General features: G+C 37.0%; 2 protein-coding genes across 3 annotated transcripts in view; both read right to left on the bottom strand.

Moving 5' to 3' along the window:
• The window catches only part of LOC137393361 (uncharacterized), a 36185-nt gene extending 20726 nt beyond the window's left edge, over positions 1-15459 (bottom strand). For both annotated transcript variants that reach the window (XM_068079874.1, XM_068079875.1), the window contains exons 1-5: positions 15241-15459; positions 12855-13127; positions 11502-11662; positions 4354-4564; positions 1059-1253 (exon numbers count right to left, since the gene is read on the bottom strand). In XM_068079874.1, coding sequence (XP_067935975.1) covers positions 1059-1253; positions 4354-4564; positions 11502-11662; positions 12855-13127; positions 15241-15325 — 925 coding nt within the window. In that variant the 5' untranslated portion in view covers positions 15326-15459. The remainder of the gene's footprint in view (positions 1-1058; positions 1254-4353; positions 4565-11501; positions 11663-12854; positions 13128-15240) is intronic.
• A 3823-nt stretch (positions 15460-19282) lies between these two features.
• On the bottom strand, positions 19283-22072 carry LOC137394019 (uncharacterized). Its single transcript, XM_068080734.1, has one exon. The coding sequence runs from the start codon at positions 22070-22072 to the stop codon at positions 19283-19285; it is 2790 nt and encodes a 929-aa protein (XP_067936835.1).
• Between the last annotated feature and the right edge of the window lie 1089 nt (positions 22073-23161).

The raw sequence follows: 23161 nt of genomic DNA, 5'->3' as shown, positions 1-23161 counted from the left end.
CAACTCATGTTTCTTGCATATGCTCCAGTGCACTGCACTTGCCACTTTGTCATGCCGCCTTTTATATTCTGTCTGTGCAATCTTACTGCATTCACTGACTATGTGGGACACTGTTTCATCTTTCTGTTTGCACAATCTGCATTTCGGATTGTTTGTTGACTTTTCTATCTTGGCCTTCCTATAGTTGGTTCTTAATGCTTGATCCTGGGCAGCAATGATCAGGCTTTCAGTCTCTCGTTTGAGACATCCCCTCATTATCACTATTATTATTATTACCATTATTATTATTATTACCATTATTATTGTTATTATTATTATTGTTATTGTAAAAGTTTTCCTCCCCAGCTGTGTGGTGGTAGGTGACTGGTTTTAGTACGTGTTAAGTTCAGGTCTTAATAAAAGGCCACAGGATCCAACATCTTCCTCAATTCCACTAAGAGAGGACCTTCCTCAATATGTGCGCTGTTCCTAAGATGGCTGTTTTCTGTATAGTCTCAAAAGACCTGTTTACTCCGACCTCGGCCATTTATTATTATTATTGTTATTACTATCATTATTATTATTATTGATAGCACATCACGATGTTAAGCTGATGTTGGTATCTTTAGACCTCGGAACAACTAACCTGCATGGGAGATCCGGAACCATCCTTAGTATTCTAGCCATTTCCAACACACTAAGGAAGGTTTTGAATCTCCAATATTGGATTTTTTGGTAACAAGTAGAGTTAAGCTCCAACATAAATTTTATTCAGTGTTATTCAGAATCAGGCTTTTTTATTGGTGTAATTAATACTTATATCGGTACTTGACCCAATCTAAGAGTAAAAAGCCATTTGCTGGCTGCCTTTAGCAACCACCATCCTTTTGATTTGAATAAAGTTTTTTGGACTGTGTGTATCAAATTGTTTAATGGGAAATATGGTGCATGAAATTTTAAAGGATTAGCTGTTCTTCAGTGCCTGTTCAACAACCTTCGCTTCAATTCCTGGTAACTTCAATGACAAACGTGACTTCTGAGCGATCACAGTCAAACAATGAAGGGGACGGGTGACTCACCTACAGTGCATCCTGCTTCACCTGCAGCCAGATCTATCGCCTTTCCCAGCACAACCAGTGCATCTGTCAGGGGGTCTCCTTCAGCTCTCCGTACTGAGTAGACTTGTCCTGGGAACTTCAAAGTTAAACCTTCCAGGTTGAGACTCGTGACCCAAATTTTTTCTGGCAGGTTTTCCTGCGTTAGCATTTGCAGGCCTAAGAAATCAATACATACTTTACCGAGAAAACAAACCTAAAGTTGAAGAAGTTAACTCTTTCTCTCTTTCAATCTGTATCTTAGATGTACGGTCAATACGTATATGATCATCTCTATGTATATGATCATCTCTATGTACATGATCATCTCTATGTATATGATCACCTCTACGTATATGATCACCTCTGCGTATATGGTCATCTCTACATATATGATCACCTCTACGTCTATGATCATCTTTACATATATGACCATCTCTATGTATAAAGTTCTCTAGGGAATGCATAGAGAATCTAAAAATGCCCTTAAACAAAAGTATCCCTAAAGTTCTGAATGGACTAAACTAACCTACATGTATATTTTAGCTGTTACTAGCAGTAGGCTCTGTGATGCCTGAGAATTCTTTCATTTTAATCAAATAGGCAGCAATGTGGGTGTTTAAGAGGTTGGTTCACAGGAACCAGATGGAGGTTTGAGACCAAATGTTTAGCAACCTGATAAAAGACACGGAACTTATTTTTATGGAGTTTGAAAAAAATCAGCCAAAAAATGTGGAAACGCATAGTGTTTCTAATGGACACACAGACAGACACAATGAAAAAACAAAATTTAGAACAAAGCAAAAGTTCGGACAAAATTGATCAGAAATGTGGAAACCCACAACGTTTACACAGACAAACAAACAGACAAACAGTGACAAAGTGGGTTTTAATAATCAACATTGAAGATAAAATTTGCTTTCATGACTAATATCAAATTATCTTAAACGAGCAAGTGAAAAACCTCCAACAACAAAAAACTGCAGGACGAAAATGTCGACCATGTATTAAATGTCTGAGTTGACTTTTGGATGCAATTGGTGAAAAGACGTAAAATTGGGCAAATATATGTCTGAACATACTACCTAACATTCCTCGTAAAAGAACACAGGAAACTTCTTAAAGCGTTACAGTTTTGTCAGCTAAAACAAAAACACTGATAAGAATGCAAAATGAAATGTCAAACTAGAAAAAACTATATATAATATACAGTTTTAATTTAACCATATTTCTGTCAAATACCGCAAAAGAACTAATGCATTGTTGAACCCGCACTTCTAGCTAAATATCTTTAAGACAAATAAGCAATAAACTATTTTTTAAAGATTATTATTTAACTAATTTAGTTTTTGAAATCAATTGAGATGTTTTTGGGCTACAAAGCAAATTAAATAAAATCTTGTATGAGAATATTTGCTCTAACCAACAATGATTTTCGTACACAAAGCAAATGATGCAAAATGTCAATTTTATATATTAAGGTTTGGCTGGTCGTGTATCGCTATTTCTCCATAGTGTGGATAATGGACTCTGAATGTTCGTACATTGAGATACTGTGTGATAAGTGTTTCAACAAGTATTTGGGTGTCACGCATGCATTAACATTGGCGCTTTGTTAAAAAGATAAGGAATTCTACATCAGAGGTCACAGAGGTCATAGCGGCTGACTCCTATCTCGCTTAGCAGTACGCTTCCAAAATAAGACCAACCAAAGTGTGGAAAGTGTTTAAAATGGAATATCTTGCACATAATCCACAAGTACCTTTTTCTATTATTCGCAAGCATGAAACACTCGATAATAATTTGAGAGTAACAAAACTTTTTTGCTGTTTTCATCTTGTAGATGGCACAAACTTGCGGAGTAACTGTGCCATGGAAACATAGTGTGTTACAGTTAAAAGGTTTAAATGTCATACATGTGGCCTGTGAACCCTATTTCAGCTATCAATGCCTGTATAGGTTCTTAGTTGCCAGGGTACACTAGCAGCCTGCTCATGTCCGTAATACAAAGATATGATTAATGGCTTGCGTGCTCCAAGTCTGGCGTCTAAATGGCTGCCTCTAATCTAAGCCTGTGCTGATTTAAACTCCCACATATGAGAATAACGCTTCAATGTTTCATCGGCCAATTACATGCAGAACAACTCACACGAGTCCTTTTCATCTGAGTAAACGGCTTACTCTGAGGGGCAAAGAAAATAGCTGCTATATATGGTTTAAGGAAACATTAGTATGAGAAACCTTTGGCACAGGCCACTCCTTTGTATTCTGCCTTTTAAACATGCTGCATACAGAACCAATGCGAACTATAAACCCGACGATGCTCAAGATTTTTTTCATCTTCATTGAGACAGTCTGCAGGCACAGTCAAACATGGATAACTCAAACTTCATGGGACCGAGCGAAAGTGTTCGAATTCTCAGAGCGTTCAAGTTATCAGAGCACTGTCACAAGGCCATGTATTTACTCATTTATTAGTAGGTACATGTACATATACAAACTATAATATAAACCAAAAGCACAAATGGCTTGTTTCAAATTAAATGCTTCTAATGTAAAGTTTAAAACGTTTTTATATAAAAGTATAGAGATTTTTTTATCACTTGAGATTGGTTTGTTGTTTGAGGTGATGTTATTGCCCGGACATTTTTTAGATTGACATTGGCAAAACTTGATCATTGTTGAAATGCTCAAAAGAAAAGACATCTTTTTCTTTTTAGCGTTTTACCCACGATCAATTTTGCTGATTTTTCTTGAAGTTTATGCAAAAATTACCTCACTTTACCTCGCTTCCGAAGAGCGATCGCTCAGCGGATGTTTGGTTTAAATCAAATTTCACCAAACCTTTAGAAAAGTCGTTGACAAAAATATTTTGCCGATGGTGGTAATAACAACGTTTATGAATTACGAAAAGTTGAGGTTTTCCTCTATGGCTTGGAATAAAGTGATTTTCTAAAGCGATAACAACCGTTTCGGTAGCCGTTGGGAAAAAAACAGTTTGAGTTAACAGTGTTGAGTTCGAGTTATCTGTAGCAATTTATCATTATGTGGGAACGGACCGAAGAAACCGTTCGAGTTAACCATGTGTTCGAGATATCCGTGGGCGAGTTATCCATGTTTGACTGTATCTTGTTGTGGTACATGCATTGACTAGAAAATCAGGAAGGCCTGATGTGAAGTTGGATAAATTGGCCAAAAAATTGAAATTGTGTGCATAGTGTTTGCACAGGCTAACAGACAGACATACAAAATGATATAGTGGGATTGATAAATTACTAACCTATTCCTTCAGATCCAAGGTAGACAACTCCTGTTGTATTGATCATCTCTTTGACCTCTCCAGTCTCAACTGGTATTACTCCATCAATACAGAAGTAGTACTTCATTGAAAACTTTTTAAAAAGCTCATAGCTGACTCTGCCGATAGCATCATCAGAGTAGACAAGTGTCAGAAGGTCCCAGTTTAAGGCGACCATGAACTTGCTCAGCATCTACAGATGAAAGCACGCGATGCAGAGCTGCTCATGGTCACTCTACTAGTACTGGCTTTCCTTATCAATTTTCAAAACCAGCTGTGGTTATACAAGATTCGCTTGCTGTGTTTTTTTCATTGAACGAGAGATTCATGCTAAACAATGATCACTCTTGATTACACTCTCTCGCTCGAAGATGAAACAGATTAGGTAAACATCCTCAATATGAAATATAAGGGTCATTTTAGGCATAATGCTACTAAAACTTCCTCACCAGAGAACAAGGAAACAAGCGATCAAAAACAGGCAACAACAAGAGGACAGTTAAACAGTCGAGCTTTTTCAATTGGAGCAATATATACACAGTTTCCATGATGCGCAGTGCTATAGAGTTGTGACCTCTCCGAATCATGGAAACGACGTTTTCGCACTGAAATCACTGCGCACTGATCAGTGCGAAGCCAGTGCAAATTCGCAGCAAGGAAACAGCAATTTCGCAGTGGCTGCGCATAGCTCTCATGCAGTGGAGACGGATTTTTTGAGGGCCATAAACTAGTACAAATGTTATCCCGCTAATCTTGTTTTTTTTCTATTCTTCCGATCTTCTTTCACCTAAATTTAACTATGGTCTGCACCCACGAGGATGATGAAGTGATTACTTTCCTAGACTTGGTTATCGATGACAACACTTTTCAAAAAATAGGTGGTAAGTCCTACATTAACGTTTAAATAATATATTACTTGAAAAATACTTATTAAAAATATATTACTTTGTAAAAATTGTTAAGGTTTGTAAAACCTTGTGATTGCGTATTGTAAATAAAAGTATAATGATGACAGAAGCATAAAAAGACCGTTTCGGACGTTCGGTATCCATGATCGATTCAATTTATCCACCAGGCGATTCGATTTATACAATTTCTCTTCTCTGGCTAATTTGCTGAAAACCACTGCGCAGCATGAAAACGTACAATCCCCTCGATTTCGGAGGGGTCTGCTTCGCAGTATACTGCGCACCATGGAAACATAGTGAAAGACTCACGAGATGACTTGAAGAGGTGATGTCCTCATCAGAATCATTGCTAATTATTTTATCTTTGTTCAAATCATTATACCTTATTATCATTTCATCATTATACTTCTTTACACTGCTGCGTATTATATTATTATATCAATACCTCTTTTTATACTCTATTAGTAAACTTGTACATTTAGAATGTGTTTAACCATTCACTAAGTCTTTTTTCTCCCTCAGTCCTCCTTTTTTCTAAAGAATGTAAATACTGCGCAACATCTAATGGCAAATCTCTAATATTAAATCTCACTTTGTCATTGTGTGCCTGTTAGTGCTTGTAGATGATATGCATAGCTACACATTTTGACCCGATTTTATCAAAACTTAATACCTTTATTTTTATTTAAACTTCAAATGCTCTGTGCCTTCCACCAGGTAGCTAAAACATCACTTGCTTTCAAAACTCTACCTGATTCCTATGAACCAACCTCCGACACCAGTGTTTAACTAGAAACTCAAGAATGTGGACTTCTGCTGCCGGCTATCCAATTAAAAATAAAAGAAATTGCAGGCATTGTCAGACTTACAGCTAGTACCAGCTAAAATATATATGTAGGTTAATTTAGCTCATTCAGGATTCTAGAGATATATTTGTGTAACCCTTTGGACCCTGGCTGTCGTTGTCAATGTGCGGCAGTAACCCTGGGAAATTTGTCCAGCGATCCAAAGTTTTTAAACTTTCATTAAATATATCTAAATGTGCTCATAATGCAATGATATTTGGTAAGACGCGTAAAAAAGACAGTCAACCCACAGAAAATGTCACCAAACAGAAAAAACGTGTTTCACAACTATTCGAGCTAAAACCTTAAAAATTTGAACAATTATGAAAACTTGTAAAAATATTTAAAATAGGGTCTTATCTATCGAGCACATGTTCATCATCATTCCATGATTTAAAATAAACTGGAAAATTACAGTTAGTATCATATAATTCTTCATTTGCTTTACAATCATCTATGACCTACCAATAAACAAACTGTATCAATTTTTTCACAATATCGTTCCAATAAAAAATGTTATTATAACGAAGGAAGTAGATAAAGATATTTGAAAACAGTTTAAATTGAAAGTGAAACTTTTTATCTGATGCCTTGAGCAAAACTGAATTTGATTGGTTTACGCTGTTACTTGGAAACAGCATTTGCAAACAGAGCCATGTGAATGCCGGTAAGCCAGCCGCTAGGGTTTCTGTCACACCCTACGCAATGCCGGAATAACGACCGTTAGGGTTCAAAGGGTTAAGGGCGTTTTGGATTCTCTTTGGATATGATAAAGAATACAAAAGATAAATATAAAAAATATTTAACAGAAAAGCATTTATTTAGTCCTACACCTATCCATAAATTTGGAGTTATCTTCTATAAGTCAACTGGAACCAATGCCGCCGACACAGTAACCACTTTATCACAGATCTGGAATGAACTCAATAAAACCTTTTTTAGCATATGTTATGGCTCTGTTGGCATTATTTATTATAGTTGTTGTAACCTAAAAACAATAAAATAAACATTAGTTTAGTTCTTTGTGTATCCAGACACTTGAAGCTACATACTTCAATACCGCTGTCAGTGATCTGTGACAGACACAACCATTACTTTACCAAAGACTCATTGACAAATCATATAAAAATATGTTTGTTGGCATACATTAAACACATTTGTAATGAAGTGTTCAGTTATTGTAGCCTAAAAACATTAAAATATTTAAATATTTAACGATATTAAAACACTTATAAAGATCTAAGGCTACAGTTTTACTGATGCTTCCCTGGTTTTGTTCTCATGCACCATTGTGTGGCCAATAAAATAACATCTACATATTTCTGTTAAATAAAATTTGGCAATGTCAGGTCTGATTGGCGGCCAAGCAGCATTCAGACACTCTAGAGGCTACACTGTTTTATTACATACAAACATCAAGACCACCACTAAAGTACAGGTTCATACTATAAGTCCGCGTTTTCCTTTTGGCGTTCATCGTCGATTATGTGAACTGTAAACCGGTGGCATTGGCGAAGCAATGCGGACACGTCAGAAAGGTTTGCAGCAGTCAAACTTTCCTGATTATTCGCTGAGCATCGAGGAACGCCTTTCAAATGTGAACCATTTCGGCAATTGTGGTCACGGATTGTGGAGTTTATTTGTTTTCGTTTATGATAGTCGCTGCGAGACTAGTATTTGATTTCAGTCATACGAGAAAAACGAGGTTCTTTCGCAAAAATTTCAAATGGGAAATGAGAACACTACATCACTGATGCAAACGTGGATAGGTTTGTAATAGTGTAAACATGGTTATCACCGACGCATTGACTCATCAACTCCAAAATACGCGATCTAGTGTGAATCAGCTTTGAATGCTGGTCCAGCGAAGAGGGTTAATGCTTCTACTGACAGTTTATGACACTCACGTCGTCACACACGGCTCAAATTTCTTTCATAATAAGAGTGTTTCAGTACAAACATACTTCAAGTCTTAAATATGATCAACGCTAAAGGTCAGTGATGTAAAACTAGGAACCAATAAGCTGGTAGGTTTATAAGGAAAATGTAACCAAACAAAATCAATTGGATTAACAGACAGCACTTGTTGGGAAAGCTGTCATATTTGGCTAGAATAAAGCCAGCTACCACCGCAAATGGGACAGTTTTTTTAGATATTTTTAGCAGATATTTCTCGGAACTTTGCGGTAACTTTATATTATCGATGAAGGCAAATCAGCCATCCTCTGAATGTATGTAAGTGATGCGCTTGCCGTAAACATTATCGACAAAAATTCATGGAATGCAAAATACAATCATTTGAGAGCAACAATATTACAAGGCACGTAGTTCTCAGTTTTGGCTAATTGGTGATTCCTCTCTGTATATACGGAGAATTCATTTGTATTCGCTGCCATACAAATAGCACTGATGTTTTGAGTACATTCTACCACAGCCATAACGCAATTGCAATCGTATGCGTACATAAGCAAGTGTTCTTTTAATAGCGTTACATCAGCAAAACATGGTTTTTAAAAATAGCTAAAGTTTAAAATAAAAAAATTAAAACATTTCTCAAAGTAGCATTTTTTTACAACCAAATAATTTGCCATATTATATTTTATGTATAATATCGTAAACTATATATAAAATTTATATTTTATATAATTTATATAAAATTCATATATAACTTTATATATAAATTTTATAAATATATACATTTTATATAATATATTTACTATGTCTCTTTACTATTTATTTTGTTTCTGTCTAATGTTTAGCGTAAAATGGATTAATGTTCAATCGTCTAATTTCTAACGCTTATATTAAATGCCTATCGCTTAATTTTTATTGTCAGATGCCAGCTCGAGTCTGTGAAGTCTAAATCATACTGTTCTCATGCTACGAGTAATCATTTACCTGATATAGTGAGACTGGGGAGTGCCTTAGAGGTGCGTTTTATAGCTGGTGCTCCATAAACAGACTATCTTTCTGCTGAGTAAGTGACACAGCATTTTATTCACCGCAACATAATAGTTCATCTTACTATTATTCTTATTAATATTGAAAGTGCTTCTGAATCAGAAAATATTCAGAGCTGAAACCCAGTTAAACAATATTTATGGAGTAAATATAACTCAATATCTAGATGTTTGAAGTTGTTCTAACAAGTTTAAATTATTCTACGTAACCTATAGTTCAAAAAAAATTTAGTAAAAAACTATTACTTCACTGAGGTAATTAAAACAACATCATTTTATGATACACTCTGAAAAACTATTCAAACCCTAGAGTTGTACTGTTGAGGAGTGCATACTCTATCAAGAATAACATGGTTGTTAACCTTGCAACACAGCTGTTAACCTGGCATTATGGCTGTTAGCTTGGCAATATGGCTGTTAACCTGGCAATATGACTGTTAACCTGGCAACATTGCTGTTAACCTGGCAATATGGCTGTTAACCTGGCAACATTGCTGTTAACCTGGCAATATGGCTGTTAACCTGGCAACATTGCTGTTAACCTGGCAATATGGCTGCTAACCTGGCAACATTGCTGTTAACCTGGCAACACGGCTGTTAACCTAGCAACATGGTTGTTAACCTACCAACACAGCTCCCAGTTCAACATTATTAAACAAAAGTTACATACATTTAGCAGTCTACCTTTTTCAGAACTGCTATAAATTTAGATGACAAACTTTTAACAGAGTTTTAAGACTGCGATAACGCAAAACAACTAACAGACAAGCAGCACTACGTTCAGTCTTCTATACTGTGCTTCATGACAATAATTTAATTTGTGGTTTGCTTTTCCATGAGATTTAGCTGTTTAGATCAAATGTGAAACCAAGTTTTTCGATAAAAGACATTTTATTGGAGTAATTAGTAACACACAGTTTGATGTGTTACATTTGTACATTTAGAATGTGCTTAACTAATTTAACTTCCTCTCCCCTCTTCATTTTTCTTAAAGGAAGTAACTAACTATCCATTGTTTTTTTGACGTCATCAAGTCGTTTGCGCATGCGCTCGTTCACGAAAAAGCCGCCATTTCTGTAGAAAACGATCTTTTTCTTTGATTTATTAGTACTTTTAAGTGTTGTTTTGATACCATAATAAAAAATTGCAAACAAAAACATCGTTTTCAAATTATCATTGCAAAAGCTTCGTGTTTCTAACGAAAAAATTGTCTATAAAGATGGCCGAAAGCGATAAAATGACGTCATGAAAAAACGAAGGATTGCCTAACATTGAAAGGTAATACTATTTCTACATGTATTTAATATTCATTGTGTGTGTGCACGATTGCTAGTCTGCAGAAGAGCTATTTGTTTTTAGATGTTTTAATTATTTTCATCCAAATTTCTCACGCAAATGCTCCGTTCCTTCCGCCAGCTCGGTAAAAATTTGGCTTCAAAACTTTACCTGGTTCCTGAGAACCAGCCTCATAAACACCCACCAGGGCTATTTGATTGAAAATGAATGAAATCTCAGAAATTAAGAATTGATGTTATTTTAACAACATTACAACTGACTATATTTTCATAAGAATCTAAAAAACTTGTAGGAATACCAAAATTAATTTTAAACTGCATGAGTTATTCCGGGCTTGTGTTCTGTAGCTAGATATGACGCATGAGGTGAGAAAATAAGGCGGATCTTATCGTCAGATATTAAAGATAAATGAGATGTTTATGAAAATATCTGCTTTTACTGCAGTTGTTTTGCATTCTTCGAGTACTTCACAGAAGAGCTTTTGACGTAGGTTTGTTTTTATAAAGTCTCCGCTACTAGAGTCACCAGGACATGCGATAATACAAAAAGTAAACAGCTCGCTAATCTCGGAAATGTCATATATTCCGCTCTCAAAAGTTAGTTTAGAAATTGGGTACAGGAAATTGTGGAGTTGGCTAAAATTATTTCCCCTGATGACTTCTCTTTCATACTGATTACTAGCACTGGTTGGGCGTAACACCTATAGGTGTATTCATACCTGGACAGAATGACAAACTGCGATCGTTCCGCTCCACGAAACTTTCAGATTGCTTTGGGGCTGATTCATTTAAATGTATCAGGAAAAAGAAAACAATGTTCTATGAGCTTCTACAGAGATCTACCACATTAATTATCTTTCAAACGCAGGCATGCTGAGTTCGTGTTCGTGTATTGAACTTGTAAACACAAAATAAATTTCCTTGACCTGAGAAGGTTCCTCATGCGTGTTCACTGAAAATCTATAGCCAAACTTTACTGAAAAGAAAAATAACACGAACCACATTTTATGGTACTCTCTTCCTCTTGCCACTTGAACTAAATGAGGTGTCTGCGACACGCTGATAGAGTACTTGGTATGAAGCAACTGGTAGAGTGTAAAAGGTAGTATAGATTTGCTTTACCTCCATAGAAGTTTCCATAGAATGTCCTAAAGCGAGAGTGGATGACGGATCTTGCGAATCCTCTTTAGAATAGCCATCTTGTGCAATAACCAATGGCATGCTGGTTTTCTCAAGTAAAGTTGTTAGTTCAGAGCTGATTGGTTGAATAGTAGATATGAGGCCTAGTGAAAAAATAAGTAAAGCATCAGGGAAATCCTGTTCTCATTTTATCAAAAACTTGATGTGAAAAGTTTAAAGTAACTACATATATATATATATGCTAAGGTTACTTATATCAACTCTATTAAATTAGGTTAAAATCAGAAATAGTGAATAAAGTAAAATCGTTTATTTGAAAAACCAGTCGCTTATAATATACCTTTCTATTTAGCACTTTCTATGTTTCTACCACACACATGATTCGCAAGTTGAGCCAATCCGCAAATTAACTGCATAATGGAAATGGCATAAATCCGCAAGCTAAGCGAGTTTTGCGATTCGCAAAACTTTATCGAATTCATCATGCTTGCGAATAATGGAAACAGCACATGCAAATGATGCGCATCAAAATACTGCGCCCGTTATTTAATTTTAAACATTTTCCATACTTCCATCATCCTTTCTCGATCGAGTTTCACGTCTTTGCCTCGCTAACACAGACGTCATTAACTGCATCGCTAGTTATTTACTTCTAGCGTACAATTTCTTACCTTTTTCCAACAAGGCGCCGGAGTCAATCCACATCATGCGAATGTCCATAAAAACACTTAATTCGCATGGTATCGCAACTCCAACTGGCGCACAACTCCAAATCCACACGGCACACTTCATGCGCATCATGGAAACATAACGATCAAAATGAGATACAAATAGACAGAGTGAAAGAAACTAGTCCAATACCAAAGTGTACACACTTGAGCATAACAAGAGGATTCAGTACCAGTGAATCAATGCAGTCACCTCTAACCATACCAGTTCAGTGAGAGTAACTTGAGCCTAACCAATAACTAGAAATACGTGAAAACTAAGGCTTGACAACTCTAGATTTATCTTATGCTCACCGGTGATACATCTCTTAGCTAATTAGACTAGGTTCTTAGTTGTTCTAAACAGCCAAATAAATTCATCTGATACAATACATGAAATAATAGAGATAAACTATCTTTTTGTAAGTAGTCTACAATCACGTTGAAGTATTTTACAAAAATGTCAGCCAGAAAGACTGGTACAAGATGTTAGCTTATTTAGCTTATCACTCAGTTTCACTTCCTTATCATTTGACTTTACTAAACAATATCACCATCAAACTGAAGGAATTGCTTATTCGATTTTTCACCGGGCATTGTAGCGTATAACAACGAGCTTTACACTCACCGATGCTGACCGGAGAAGAAGCAATCGTACATACTTCTGTACCCTGGCTCTCATCATATATGTTCCTCCATGGTACCAGTTCATTAACTAGTTTGTTAGCTGATTCAAAGTTTCCACACACATCAATAACTCTAATCCCCAAGTGTCCTGATAGCCTGTTACCACTCCAAGTCCTGATATTATTATGAAGAGGACTGACCACTGATTTCGGAGAAACCATATCACAAAGGCTGCCGTAATGTTTGTTAACAAGTATCGTTATCTGTAAGTCTCCTGTAATAATAAGGAATGAGCACGGATAAAACTGTTAGCCACCTAGCAATTGTGATGATGGTGTGATGTCGCTGGATTCTCTGGTACCACTAGTGTCATTGGTGGCATAGATAAATGTGGTGACGCAAGAGGTGTCACTAGTGTCACCTGTGTCACTACCGCCATTGTTGGTATGGGGCTATGATCACACAAGAAGTATCACTAGTGTCATTGGGGCATAGGTGACAGTGGTAACACAAAAGGCGTCTTTGGTGTCACTACTGCCATTGTTGGAATGGGTGACTATGATTACACAAGAAGTATCACTGGGGTCATTGGTGGCATGGGTTGACAGTTGGTGACACAGGAGGTGCTGCTGGTGTCACCAGTGTCAATAGTGTCATTGGTGGCATGAGTGACAGTTGTAACAGAAGAGGTGTCACTACTGGCAAGAGTGACAGCAGTCTCAGAAGAGGTGTCACTGTGTCACGATTGTCACTGGTGGTACTAGTGACACTGGCTACGCTGGTGTCACTACCTTACCCACTGCTAGTTTTAGGCACTCAGCGATGGTTAGTTTTCAACTGGCATGACAATAGTTCACAGCTAACATCAATTCCAGTGTATTGAAAGAAGGCAGGGCACCATAGCTAGCAATGGCGTTCGACTTGCTGATTAACAGTATTGTGTTACATGTTGACCCGATATGACTACCTCCAACTCCTCATGATCTTGTCTAGAAAGCATGTAAAAACATGCTTTCATGCTTTTACACTGGTGATATTTGTCTCATAGCATGTACATTTACATGATTGTTATGTCATGTAAAAGCGTGCTTTCACAAGACATAAACAGCATATAGCGGTATGTTGTGAAACAAATATCACAAGTTTTTTAACAAATGGCACTGCAGTCACTTAGCTGTAGTTCTTGGTACACATTCCGTCTAAACCCCTCCCCCCTATCGTGGCATAATTGTAGTAACCTTTACACAATATTAGAAAAATAAAAACTGGTTAAAAAAGGCCGATCTTGCTTCAACTTCTTAATCAATCAAGCCTTAGTTTTTACAACTTTAATGCAGCTAAGTTTTATTTTTGAACAAGTGAGAGAAAGGCACCCTGGCTCTGAGGTCATAGATGTGTCTATGAGCTTGTGAGTTTGCATAGTTAGAGCTTTTATTAGCTTTTATTACAAAGTTTAAGTTAACAGTTTTTGCATTTTTTAAACTGACAATAACAATGAACATCAACAGAACTAATCATATTTGTAGAGCTTTGATAGACACAAATGTATAATCATAACATAATAATATATAATATATAATGTTGTATTATACCACTTACAAATATAAAAGTTTTAAAATTGTCTTATGTTCAATATATATACATGTATATATATTAGCATAACCATGAAAAAGTGAAAACCTTCATAAAAACCATAATTAATGCAACACAAACACATTGTAATATTGCATCATCGCATAAGATCTCTCTTTTGCACTCAAAAAGTACTAACAACTGTATCAGATTGAGGCATTAGCATAAGATGATGAAATGAATAAGGTTTCAATATATCTGTAATAATCTGGGTTTCATGTTCTTTAATTCTTTTATTGTCTGAAGCAATACAGATAAACCCGAGAGTATTCTTCTCTCCAGACAATATCTAAACAATCATTCGCTAGATAGAAAACAGTAAAAACACTTATATATTCAGAAGCCACAACCCAACTCTCATACCATGTAAAATATGCTAGCTGTTAATATGTATTCTAAAGAGTGATTTGTGGTATTGCGTTGCACCATGATATATCTTCTTATCTGAAGCAGTTCCTTTTAAACCACAACGAGAAACAGAAAAAACATGTCTTATCTGGGACTTTCGCACAACATATTTAATAACTTTGTTTTTCAAATCAGTTGGTTACAAGCAGTAGTCAGCATCTCATTGGTATTCAACATTGTTGGCAAACACTGAAGCAGAGAGTTACACAACGCAACAACACAAATAGAACAGCAACCTTTAGTCCATCGTTACAATTCACATTTTTACAAGAGGGTAGCTTTATTGTTCCAGAATCATCTCACTCAAAAACTACTTTCCTTGACTGTACTAGCCTCCCTTTCCTTACCTCGAATTGTACTGTTTGTACAGACATAGTCAAGCTGACTCGCTGACCAGCCAAAGAGTAGTGACAGTGTGATGAGCAGAAACATTGTCAAGTTCCCTTTCTAAATGCAATAGTAATCCACAGGTTGATACGGTTAGTCGGCATGAGGTCAATCCTGTATGCACTATGAGCTGCTATATGAGCTGCTAGCCTCTCACTCAATATCCGTGACTACCGCACCATAACGAAAACCAACTAGTAATGATAACACAACATAGGCACACTGCACGCTTCATCTATTTTAGGAGTGTGATGTCATTTATATCTTGTATCAAATGTAATCTACAGCGATTGCTCAAATGTTTAGCAAATCAAACAATAGGATTTCCACTATCACTAGATAGTGTAGTGGATTGGCCAGAATTTTCTAGAATAATTAGTTCGCTCTGATGATATGTATTTGTGGATTTTTGCTTATTTTAGTAAAACTATGACTGGTTCTGTTTGATCAGACTTATAACAGAAGTAAGTTGGACTTGTCCTCAAAAGACAGCAAACTGTTAAAGTTAATGTGCCTTTAGATTTCCTACATTGAAGACAGACTTACTCAAACTTTTATAAGATTTTATCAGAAAGTATCGATATTTTTTTATTATTCACAGTTGTTTTTGATGCTTGAGGTAATCTGATTGCCAGGATGTTTCAAGATTAAAATTGATAAAACTTGATCATGGTTAAAACGTGTCACTAGTCATGACATCACTAATCGCGCTATATTTGATATCGGCTATTGTGTTTAAGTTGCAGTAATACGCATCTTTATTCTATCAGTTTCTTTGCAACTCTAGTTGTCATAATCGCACTTTCACTTGATCTGAGCGGTTTAACCGCGATCACGTTTCGTCAATTTTAATCTTGAAACATCCTAGCAGTCAGATCACCTCAAGCTTCAAAAACAATCACAAACGATAGAAAAATACTGATACTTTCTGATAAATGTGTGTAATTCATCTTTAACCTCATAGATTACATGATAAACTGTCTACAAAGTATTCATTATTGAGCAGTGGTTCCTATAAACTTCAAGTTATTCTATACACACTGATTTTAATGACGTACGATTAACACAGTAATTACTTTATGAATAAGGAAAAGGACTATAAATGTATTTACCAAAAATACTCTAAAAATATTTTAGAATTTGTTTTTTATACAGTTATCAAATTCCTGCAAACATTGAATACTTATCAAGATCTTAGGCGACAGCATTCAATGACTCTGTTAGTGTCAACATACTCTACCTAACTGGATTATCCTATATCTTCATCCAATCAAAGGGACAACTATCTTTGACAACTACGTGCACCCCCCCCTCCCATGTAGAGTAAATGAAAACAATCTAACTTGTTCAACTTTTACAGTTCTTCGAACACTTACTGCTCTAATCCTACTTAGGAAATAAGGCTATTAACATACTTCAAAGAAAAACTTGAGATGCCAAAGATAGCATATGTAAACTATAGCACAGACGGCTGGTTAGAGCAAAAACATATGTGTTAGCTATACCATATATAAATTTATATTATCTAGACAGCTGATCTTCAAGACCTGATTGGGACCCACATGAAACACTCATATTACAATCGTGCACCACTCAGTTTTAGGAAATTTATGGTAGCTTTTATCTTCAATGGAGTGCACGAGGGTGCGCATTGACAAAGTCGAGTTGATAAGTACATTATATGCGTGTCGACACTTTTACACCAGTTTAATGTTTGTAGGTTGTGATAACCATAGGCTTGTTTTATAAAAAGGTTTTGTGTGTGAGCTAAAACATTTTTGTGTATTTGTTCGAGGGTTGTCAATAGAATAATTACTGTGTCAGCCACATATTAATGACAGCCGCAAGTGGAGGACAACTCCACGTTTATGGAGACACGCACATAGGAATATACGAGTGTTTATGTGTATTCTATTCAATGATAAATAACCCTTTAATATTTTTTCACTAGGCCCCTTTAGATTGTGCGTTGAAAATTCACAAGCATCTGTATTTATATGAAGACAAAAGTGATAAAAATGCAAAGTTAGACTTAATGCGAAACAGTCAGATGCAAGTTTTATATAAGGTTTAACATTTCAGTGTTGCAGTAAAACAAGAATAGTTTTAATTGTCTTGTTATAGAAAGTTTATGATTTTTAATGCTTTCTCAGTACATAAAAAAGTCATTAAAATCGCAAACAATAATTCTATTTCTGACACGCTTTAAGATCCTATTGCATGAGCAATCCTTCAAAGATCAAGTATGTATGCTTAGCTCACTGCATGTAAAGGGTATGTATATGCTTAGCTCCCTGCATGTAGAGGGTATGTATATGCTTAGCTCACTGCATGTAGAGGGTATGTATGTGCTTAGCTCACTGCATGTAGAGGGTATGTATATGCTTAGCTCACTGCATGTAGAGGGTATGTATATGCTTAGCTCACTGCATGTAAAGGGTATGTATATGCTTAGCTCCCTGCATGTAGAGGGTATGTATATGCTTAGCTCACTGCATGTAGAGGGTATGTATATGCTTAGCTCACTGCATGTAGAGGGTATGTATATGCTTAGCTCACTGCATGTAGAGGGTATGTATATGCTTAGCTCACTACATGTAGAGGGTATGTATATGCTTAGCTCACTGCATGTAGAGGGTGTGTATATGCTTAGCTCACTGCATGTAGAGGGTATGTATATGCTTAGCTCACTGCATGTAGAGGGTATGTATATGCTTAGCTAACTGCATGTAGAGGGTATGTATATGCTTAGCTCACTGCATGTAGAGGGTATGTATATGCTTAGCTCACTGCATGTAGAGGGTATGTATATGCTTAGCTCACTGCATGTAGAGGGTATGTATATGCTTAGCTCACTGCATGTAGAGAGTATGTATATGCTTAGCTCACTGCATGTAGAGGGCGGGCATGTTTTCAAGAGTATTGTAGCTCAAACAACAACTCTGCGATCTTAGCTAGATATTTCTGAGCTAACAGCGAGGAAGCCACGATGACTGGAGACATGTCCAGTTGTAGAGAGCAATTTAAGTTTGGATCCCATTCCTATCACAACCAGCTATCTTTATAGGAATTGAACCCCGACCAGCTGTTCATAGGTTAGAAGTTCCAGACCACTGGTTGCCAATCTGGGGGGTTACCACTGGTTCTGGCGTTACCACTGGTTCTATTATCCTATGTATTGCACTTCCCAATAGATCTGAGATCCAACGGATTATCGGTTGTTAGTTGTATGTGAATAGTATGTTTATTTGATATATATGCATACACCGATATATCGTGAATCTAAAATGAAATTAAATGAAGAGTAAATAATAATAAAGAGGCAATAGCAAGTTTGATAGCAAGTGAAAGTAGCATAAAAGATGTATAAAAACTCGCAATAATATGTAGCAGATAAAACATTGCTAACAAATTATGATTTGATATGAATGAGTATATAACAGATATAAAGCAGAAATGCGCAATACTTGAAAAAGGCAGCTGAAAACAAAGCATTAACTATATGAATAATAACAAATAAAAAAGGCACTTTGTATAATAATGATATTAAAGTAAAAGGTATTACCTTGTTACATCCTCTCAGGAAATGCAATAAGAATTGTCCTGGTTGTGATATAACGTGATACGTATTCTTGATCGTGCTTTCTGATGACTTTAGTTTACTTTAGGAATATTGATGAATATGATAAGTGTAAAACACAAGTTACCAGCTTGAAGTGCACAAGATAAATGCCTCAGGTGGTCCAAAAAATAGAAAAGTGTTGCTGCCAATTGCTAATGAATCATACTTCCGATTATAAACCAAATACACAAATGTTGAAATAGTATTGAAAAACACATAAAATGAGGACAAGGCTTGGTGAAATCACAACCCTGTGGTTAAAATTGACTTGTTTGCTGTCTCTTGAGGACAGCTGATAGACTAGGACAGTGAGTAAAGATGTACGCATTACTACGTGTATAGTAAATAAGTTGCTGAATCTAACACTCCCACCTAAAATTTTAGGATGAAATTTTATTGGTAGCTTTGACTAATACAACAATTTTGCTAACTGGTCTTACCAGATGCTGTGGTTTAGTATTAGGATAGCTTTTTGACCCAATCAATAGTTTTACAGCTCTTACCTCACCATCATGAGATCGTTCTATATCTACGACCCGCGCGAGTGACCAGTCACCTCGGAGTCCCTCATCTTTGAGTACGTGAACCACATCACCAACCAACACTTCGTCTTGCTTGTGGGTCCATTTTTGCCTGGTTTGCAAGGTATGAATATATTCATTGCGCCACCTTCGCCAGAACTCATTAGCTAGCTGCTGGACAACTCTCCAACGTTTTTTAGAATAAATGTCTGCCTTCTCAAACACACCAGGGGGTGGCAAGGTAAGTTGTGATTTCATCGTAAGAAGCATGTTTGGTGTGAGTGGTGTCTGTTCTTCTGTGACGACACCAAGAGGTCGACTATTCATTACTGCCATCACTTCATATAGAAGGGTCCGCAGTTGAGGGGTGCTCAGTCTCCCACCATGCTTTTCACCCATTCCTTTTAGAATGTTTCTTGCTGATCTGATAAGTCTCTCCCAAACACCACCCATGTTGCTGGAATGGGGAGGATTAAATGTAAACTTGATATCCGGATAGTGATGGGTAATACGTCCTTGCATATTTCTAGCTAGGTCATTGAAAGCTCCTACAAAATTTGTTCCTTGGTCACACCGAATAGTGGATACAGCTCCACGAATGGCTATGAGATTTCTCAGAGCATTTATAAAGCTGTCTGAGGTCATGTCCTCTAACAGTTCTATATGAACAGCTCTAGAAGACAAGCATGTGATGATTAGCCCATATGTTTTCCTTTCCTTGCGTCCATCCTTGACTCTAAATGGGCCAAAGCAATCAAGGCCACAATGAGTAAATGGAGCGGTTTCGTCTAACCTTTCTGAAGGAAGAGTAGCCATCTGAGGAATTTTCGGCGTACCTCGTATTTTTTTGCAAATGACGCAACTTTTCACATGCTTGTACACCTGAGATCTAGCATTTACTATCCAGAACCCATGAGTTTGGATGCTTGCTAGAGTAGGTCCACACCCTTGGTGAGCAGCTAACTGGTGATAGTGGCTAATGATAAGTTTGGCTATGTGACTAGCCTTCGGAATAATGATAGGATGCTTTTCATGAAAGCTAAGGGTTGAACTCTCTTGGAGTCTCCCACCAATCCTAAGGAGTCCATTTTCGTCTACGAATGGTGCGAGTTTCATAAGGCTGCTAGATTTTTTAACTGATTTGTATTCGTTTAGATCAGCGATTTCATCAGAGAAGTAATCATGTTGTATTATCCTAAGGATGGCATGCTTTGCTGTTTCGTAGTTGGGCTCTGCTTCCTTATAGATCACTTTTCGTATTAAGGCTATTGCCTTGATTGCACTGTTCCATTTTGAAAATCGTTCCAAGTACTTATCAAATACTACTATTTTGGCAGTTGTCATTAGGGAAATGGAGGCCTTCTTAACTTCATCGTCATTAGGACTAATGGACAGCTGAGGTTGTGGGGGTATATCAATTGGTTCAGTCCACAAAAACTTTGGACCTGAAAACCATTGTGAGTGTGTGAGATCAATGATGCTGGCACCACGTGATGCCATATCAGCTGGATTCTGGTTAGTTGGCACGTATGCCCAATTTTTTGGTTTAGAAAGTGTGCGTATCGTTTCGACTCTGTTGGCAACAAATGTTTGAAACCGCTCTTTTGTATTGCAGATGTATCCTAGTACTACTGTGGAATCAGAATAAAAATAAGTTGTGATGTTTGGGAGCTCTAGCTCCTTGACGTACTTGTTTACCGCTTGTACAGCACTACAAGCTGCTTGCAGTTCGAGTCTTGGTATCGTGATTTGCTTGATGGGGGCTACCTTAGCCTTGCTGGCTAGTAGGGCTACATGAACCTTGCGGCTTGTATTAACTAATCGCAAATATGTACAGTGACCATAACCGGTAGTACTAGCATCGGTAAACGTATGTAATTGAGCACTTTCAATTTGATTGAAAGCTCTGGGTGACACACATCGAGGTACTTGAACATTGTGTACATTGGAGAGGTCTGACTTCCATTTGGCCCAGCAATTTAGCAGGGATGATTCTAAAGGGGTATCCCAATCATAGTTCTGCTTGCAGGTTTCCTGCAGAATAATTCTCCCTTTGAGTGTGAAGGGGGATATCAGACCTAAAGGGTCAAAGACGGATGCGACTGAGGACAAAACTCCTCTTCGGGTGTTGGGTTTTGAGGGTGGTTCATGCTTAAAAGTGAATATATCTTGGTTAGTATCCCACAGTACACCAAGAGACCTTTCTTGTGGAAGAGGTTCTGAGGTAAGCTCCAGACTGGCTAATGTGCTAGTGCACTCACTTTTTGGAATGGCAGCTAGTACGGCTCTACTGTTTGAAGCTATCTTGTGTAACCTCAGTTTCCCTGTCTGACACAGAGCCTGAGATTCTTTGATCAGGTTTACGGCCTCAGATTCGCTTCTGACACTGGCAAGGCCATCATCAACATAAAAGTTATGGTGTATAAAGTAGTGTGATTGTGTGTTGTGGGGAAACGTGTTTCTGAAATTGTCAGCCAAAAATCGTAGCCCATAAGTGGCACATGCAGGAGAGGACCTGGCTCCAAATAAATGTACAGTCATTTTGTATGACTGAAGCTGACCTTCTGTGTTGTACGAAATGAATTGTAAATAATCTTGGTGATTTTCCGATACTTTGAACTGGTGAAACATCCTCTTGATGTCTCTCATGATTGCTATTGGTCTCAGTCTAAACCTTAACAGGATTCCTTGTAGATCGTTCATATGTTCTGGCCCTTGAAGAAGAAAGTCATTCAGGCTTACTCCTCCCACCTTGGCAGCACAGTCAATTCGATCCGGTAATTCGATCAGTAATTCGATCCGGTTTTCTAGGGTGGTACACCCCAAAGTGTGGAATGTACCATGAGTAGTCAGTAGTTTTTCTCAGTTGCAGGGATAGCTTCTCCCTTGTTTATTATATCTCTCATAAACTCATGGTACTGTTCTTTATAACGCGAGTCCTTCTGGAATTTCTTTTCTAGCAGCCTAAACCTATGTATGGCAGCTGATTTTGTATTTAGTGCATATGGTTTTGATTTGAATGGCAAGGGCATGGTTACCCTATCCTTTTTCAGAGTAGTTTGTGTTTTTAGTATGTGAAGAAATTGTTTATCATCTACAGAGAGGCTTGGTGTGTCTTCATGTGCACCATGAAATTCTTGGTTGAATATATTTATAAGTTTGTGCAGTTCTTTGTTTGATTTGGTTGTGCACTGAAATGTCACAAATTCATGTTTGGCTAATTGGTCAACAATTGTTGCTAGTGTGGTATGTGGAGCACTGTCACCCATAACATTCCAGCCTATGGCAGTTTTGATGGCAAATGGTTCATCATCATGATCAGTGTCGATAACTTGCTGAGGTTTGAAGGCTTTGGTAAAATTGTTGCCTATGAGTAGGCCGACAGGTACATCTTTGTGATTGTTAGGTAATTCATTAGCTACTTGTATGAGATGTGGCCAACGGCTCAGTACAGTTTTTGTAGGTATTTGTCGTCTGTCAATAGGTATTTTGTGATGTGAATAGCTAGGGGGTAATTCATAGCAAACTTTGTGATTGTAGGCTCTGACTGTCAAACCATACACTAGATGATTATGGACTTTCTTTTTGTCAGATGTCATTGTTGTAATATCTATTTCTGTGTGGGTATAGTCTGGTTGTATCTTGTGTATCGTATCTACAGTGATATAGGTTGTGTCGGACATTGAGTCAACAAGAGCATATACTAAAGCTTCCGTCAGAGGGTTTTTTTTATTTGAG

Source organism: Watersipora subatra, chromosome 4 (genome assembly GCF_963576615.1).
Source record: "Watersipora subatra chromosome 4, tzWatSuba1.1, whole genome shotgun sequence".
In the NCBI taxonomy this organism is placed as follows: domain Eukaryota; kingdom Metazoa; phylum Bryozoa; class Gymnolaemata; order Cheilostomatida; family Watersiporidae; genus Watersipora; species Watersipora subatra.
Note: the sequence above shows the minus strand (reverse complement) of the source record. Positions and strands in the feature narration are given on the sequence as shown.

Excerpts from the sequence above, each read along its gene's own strand:
- LOC137394019 (XM_068080734.1), bottom strand. The coding sequence starts at position 22,072 with ATGAGAGACATCAAGAGGATGTTTCACCAGTTCAAAGTATCGGAAAAT.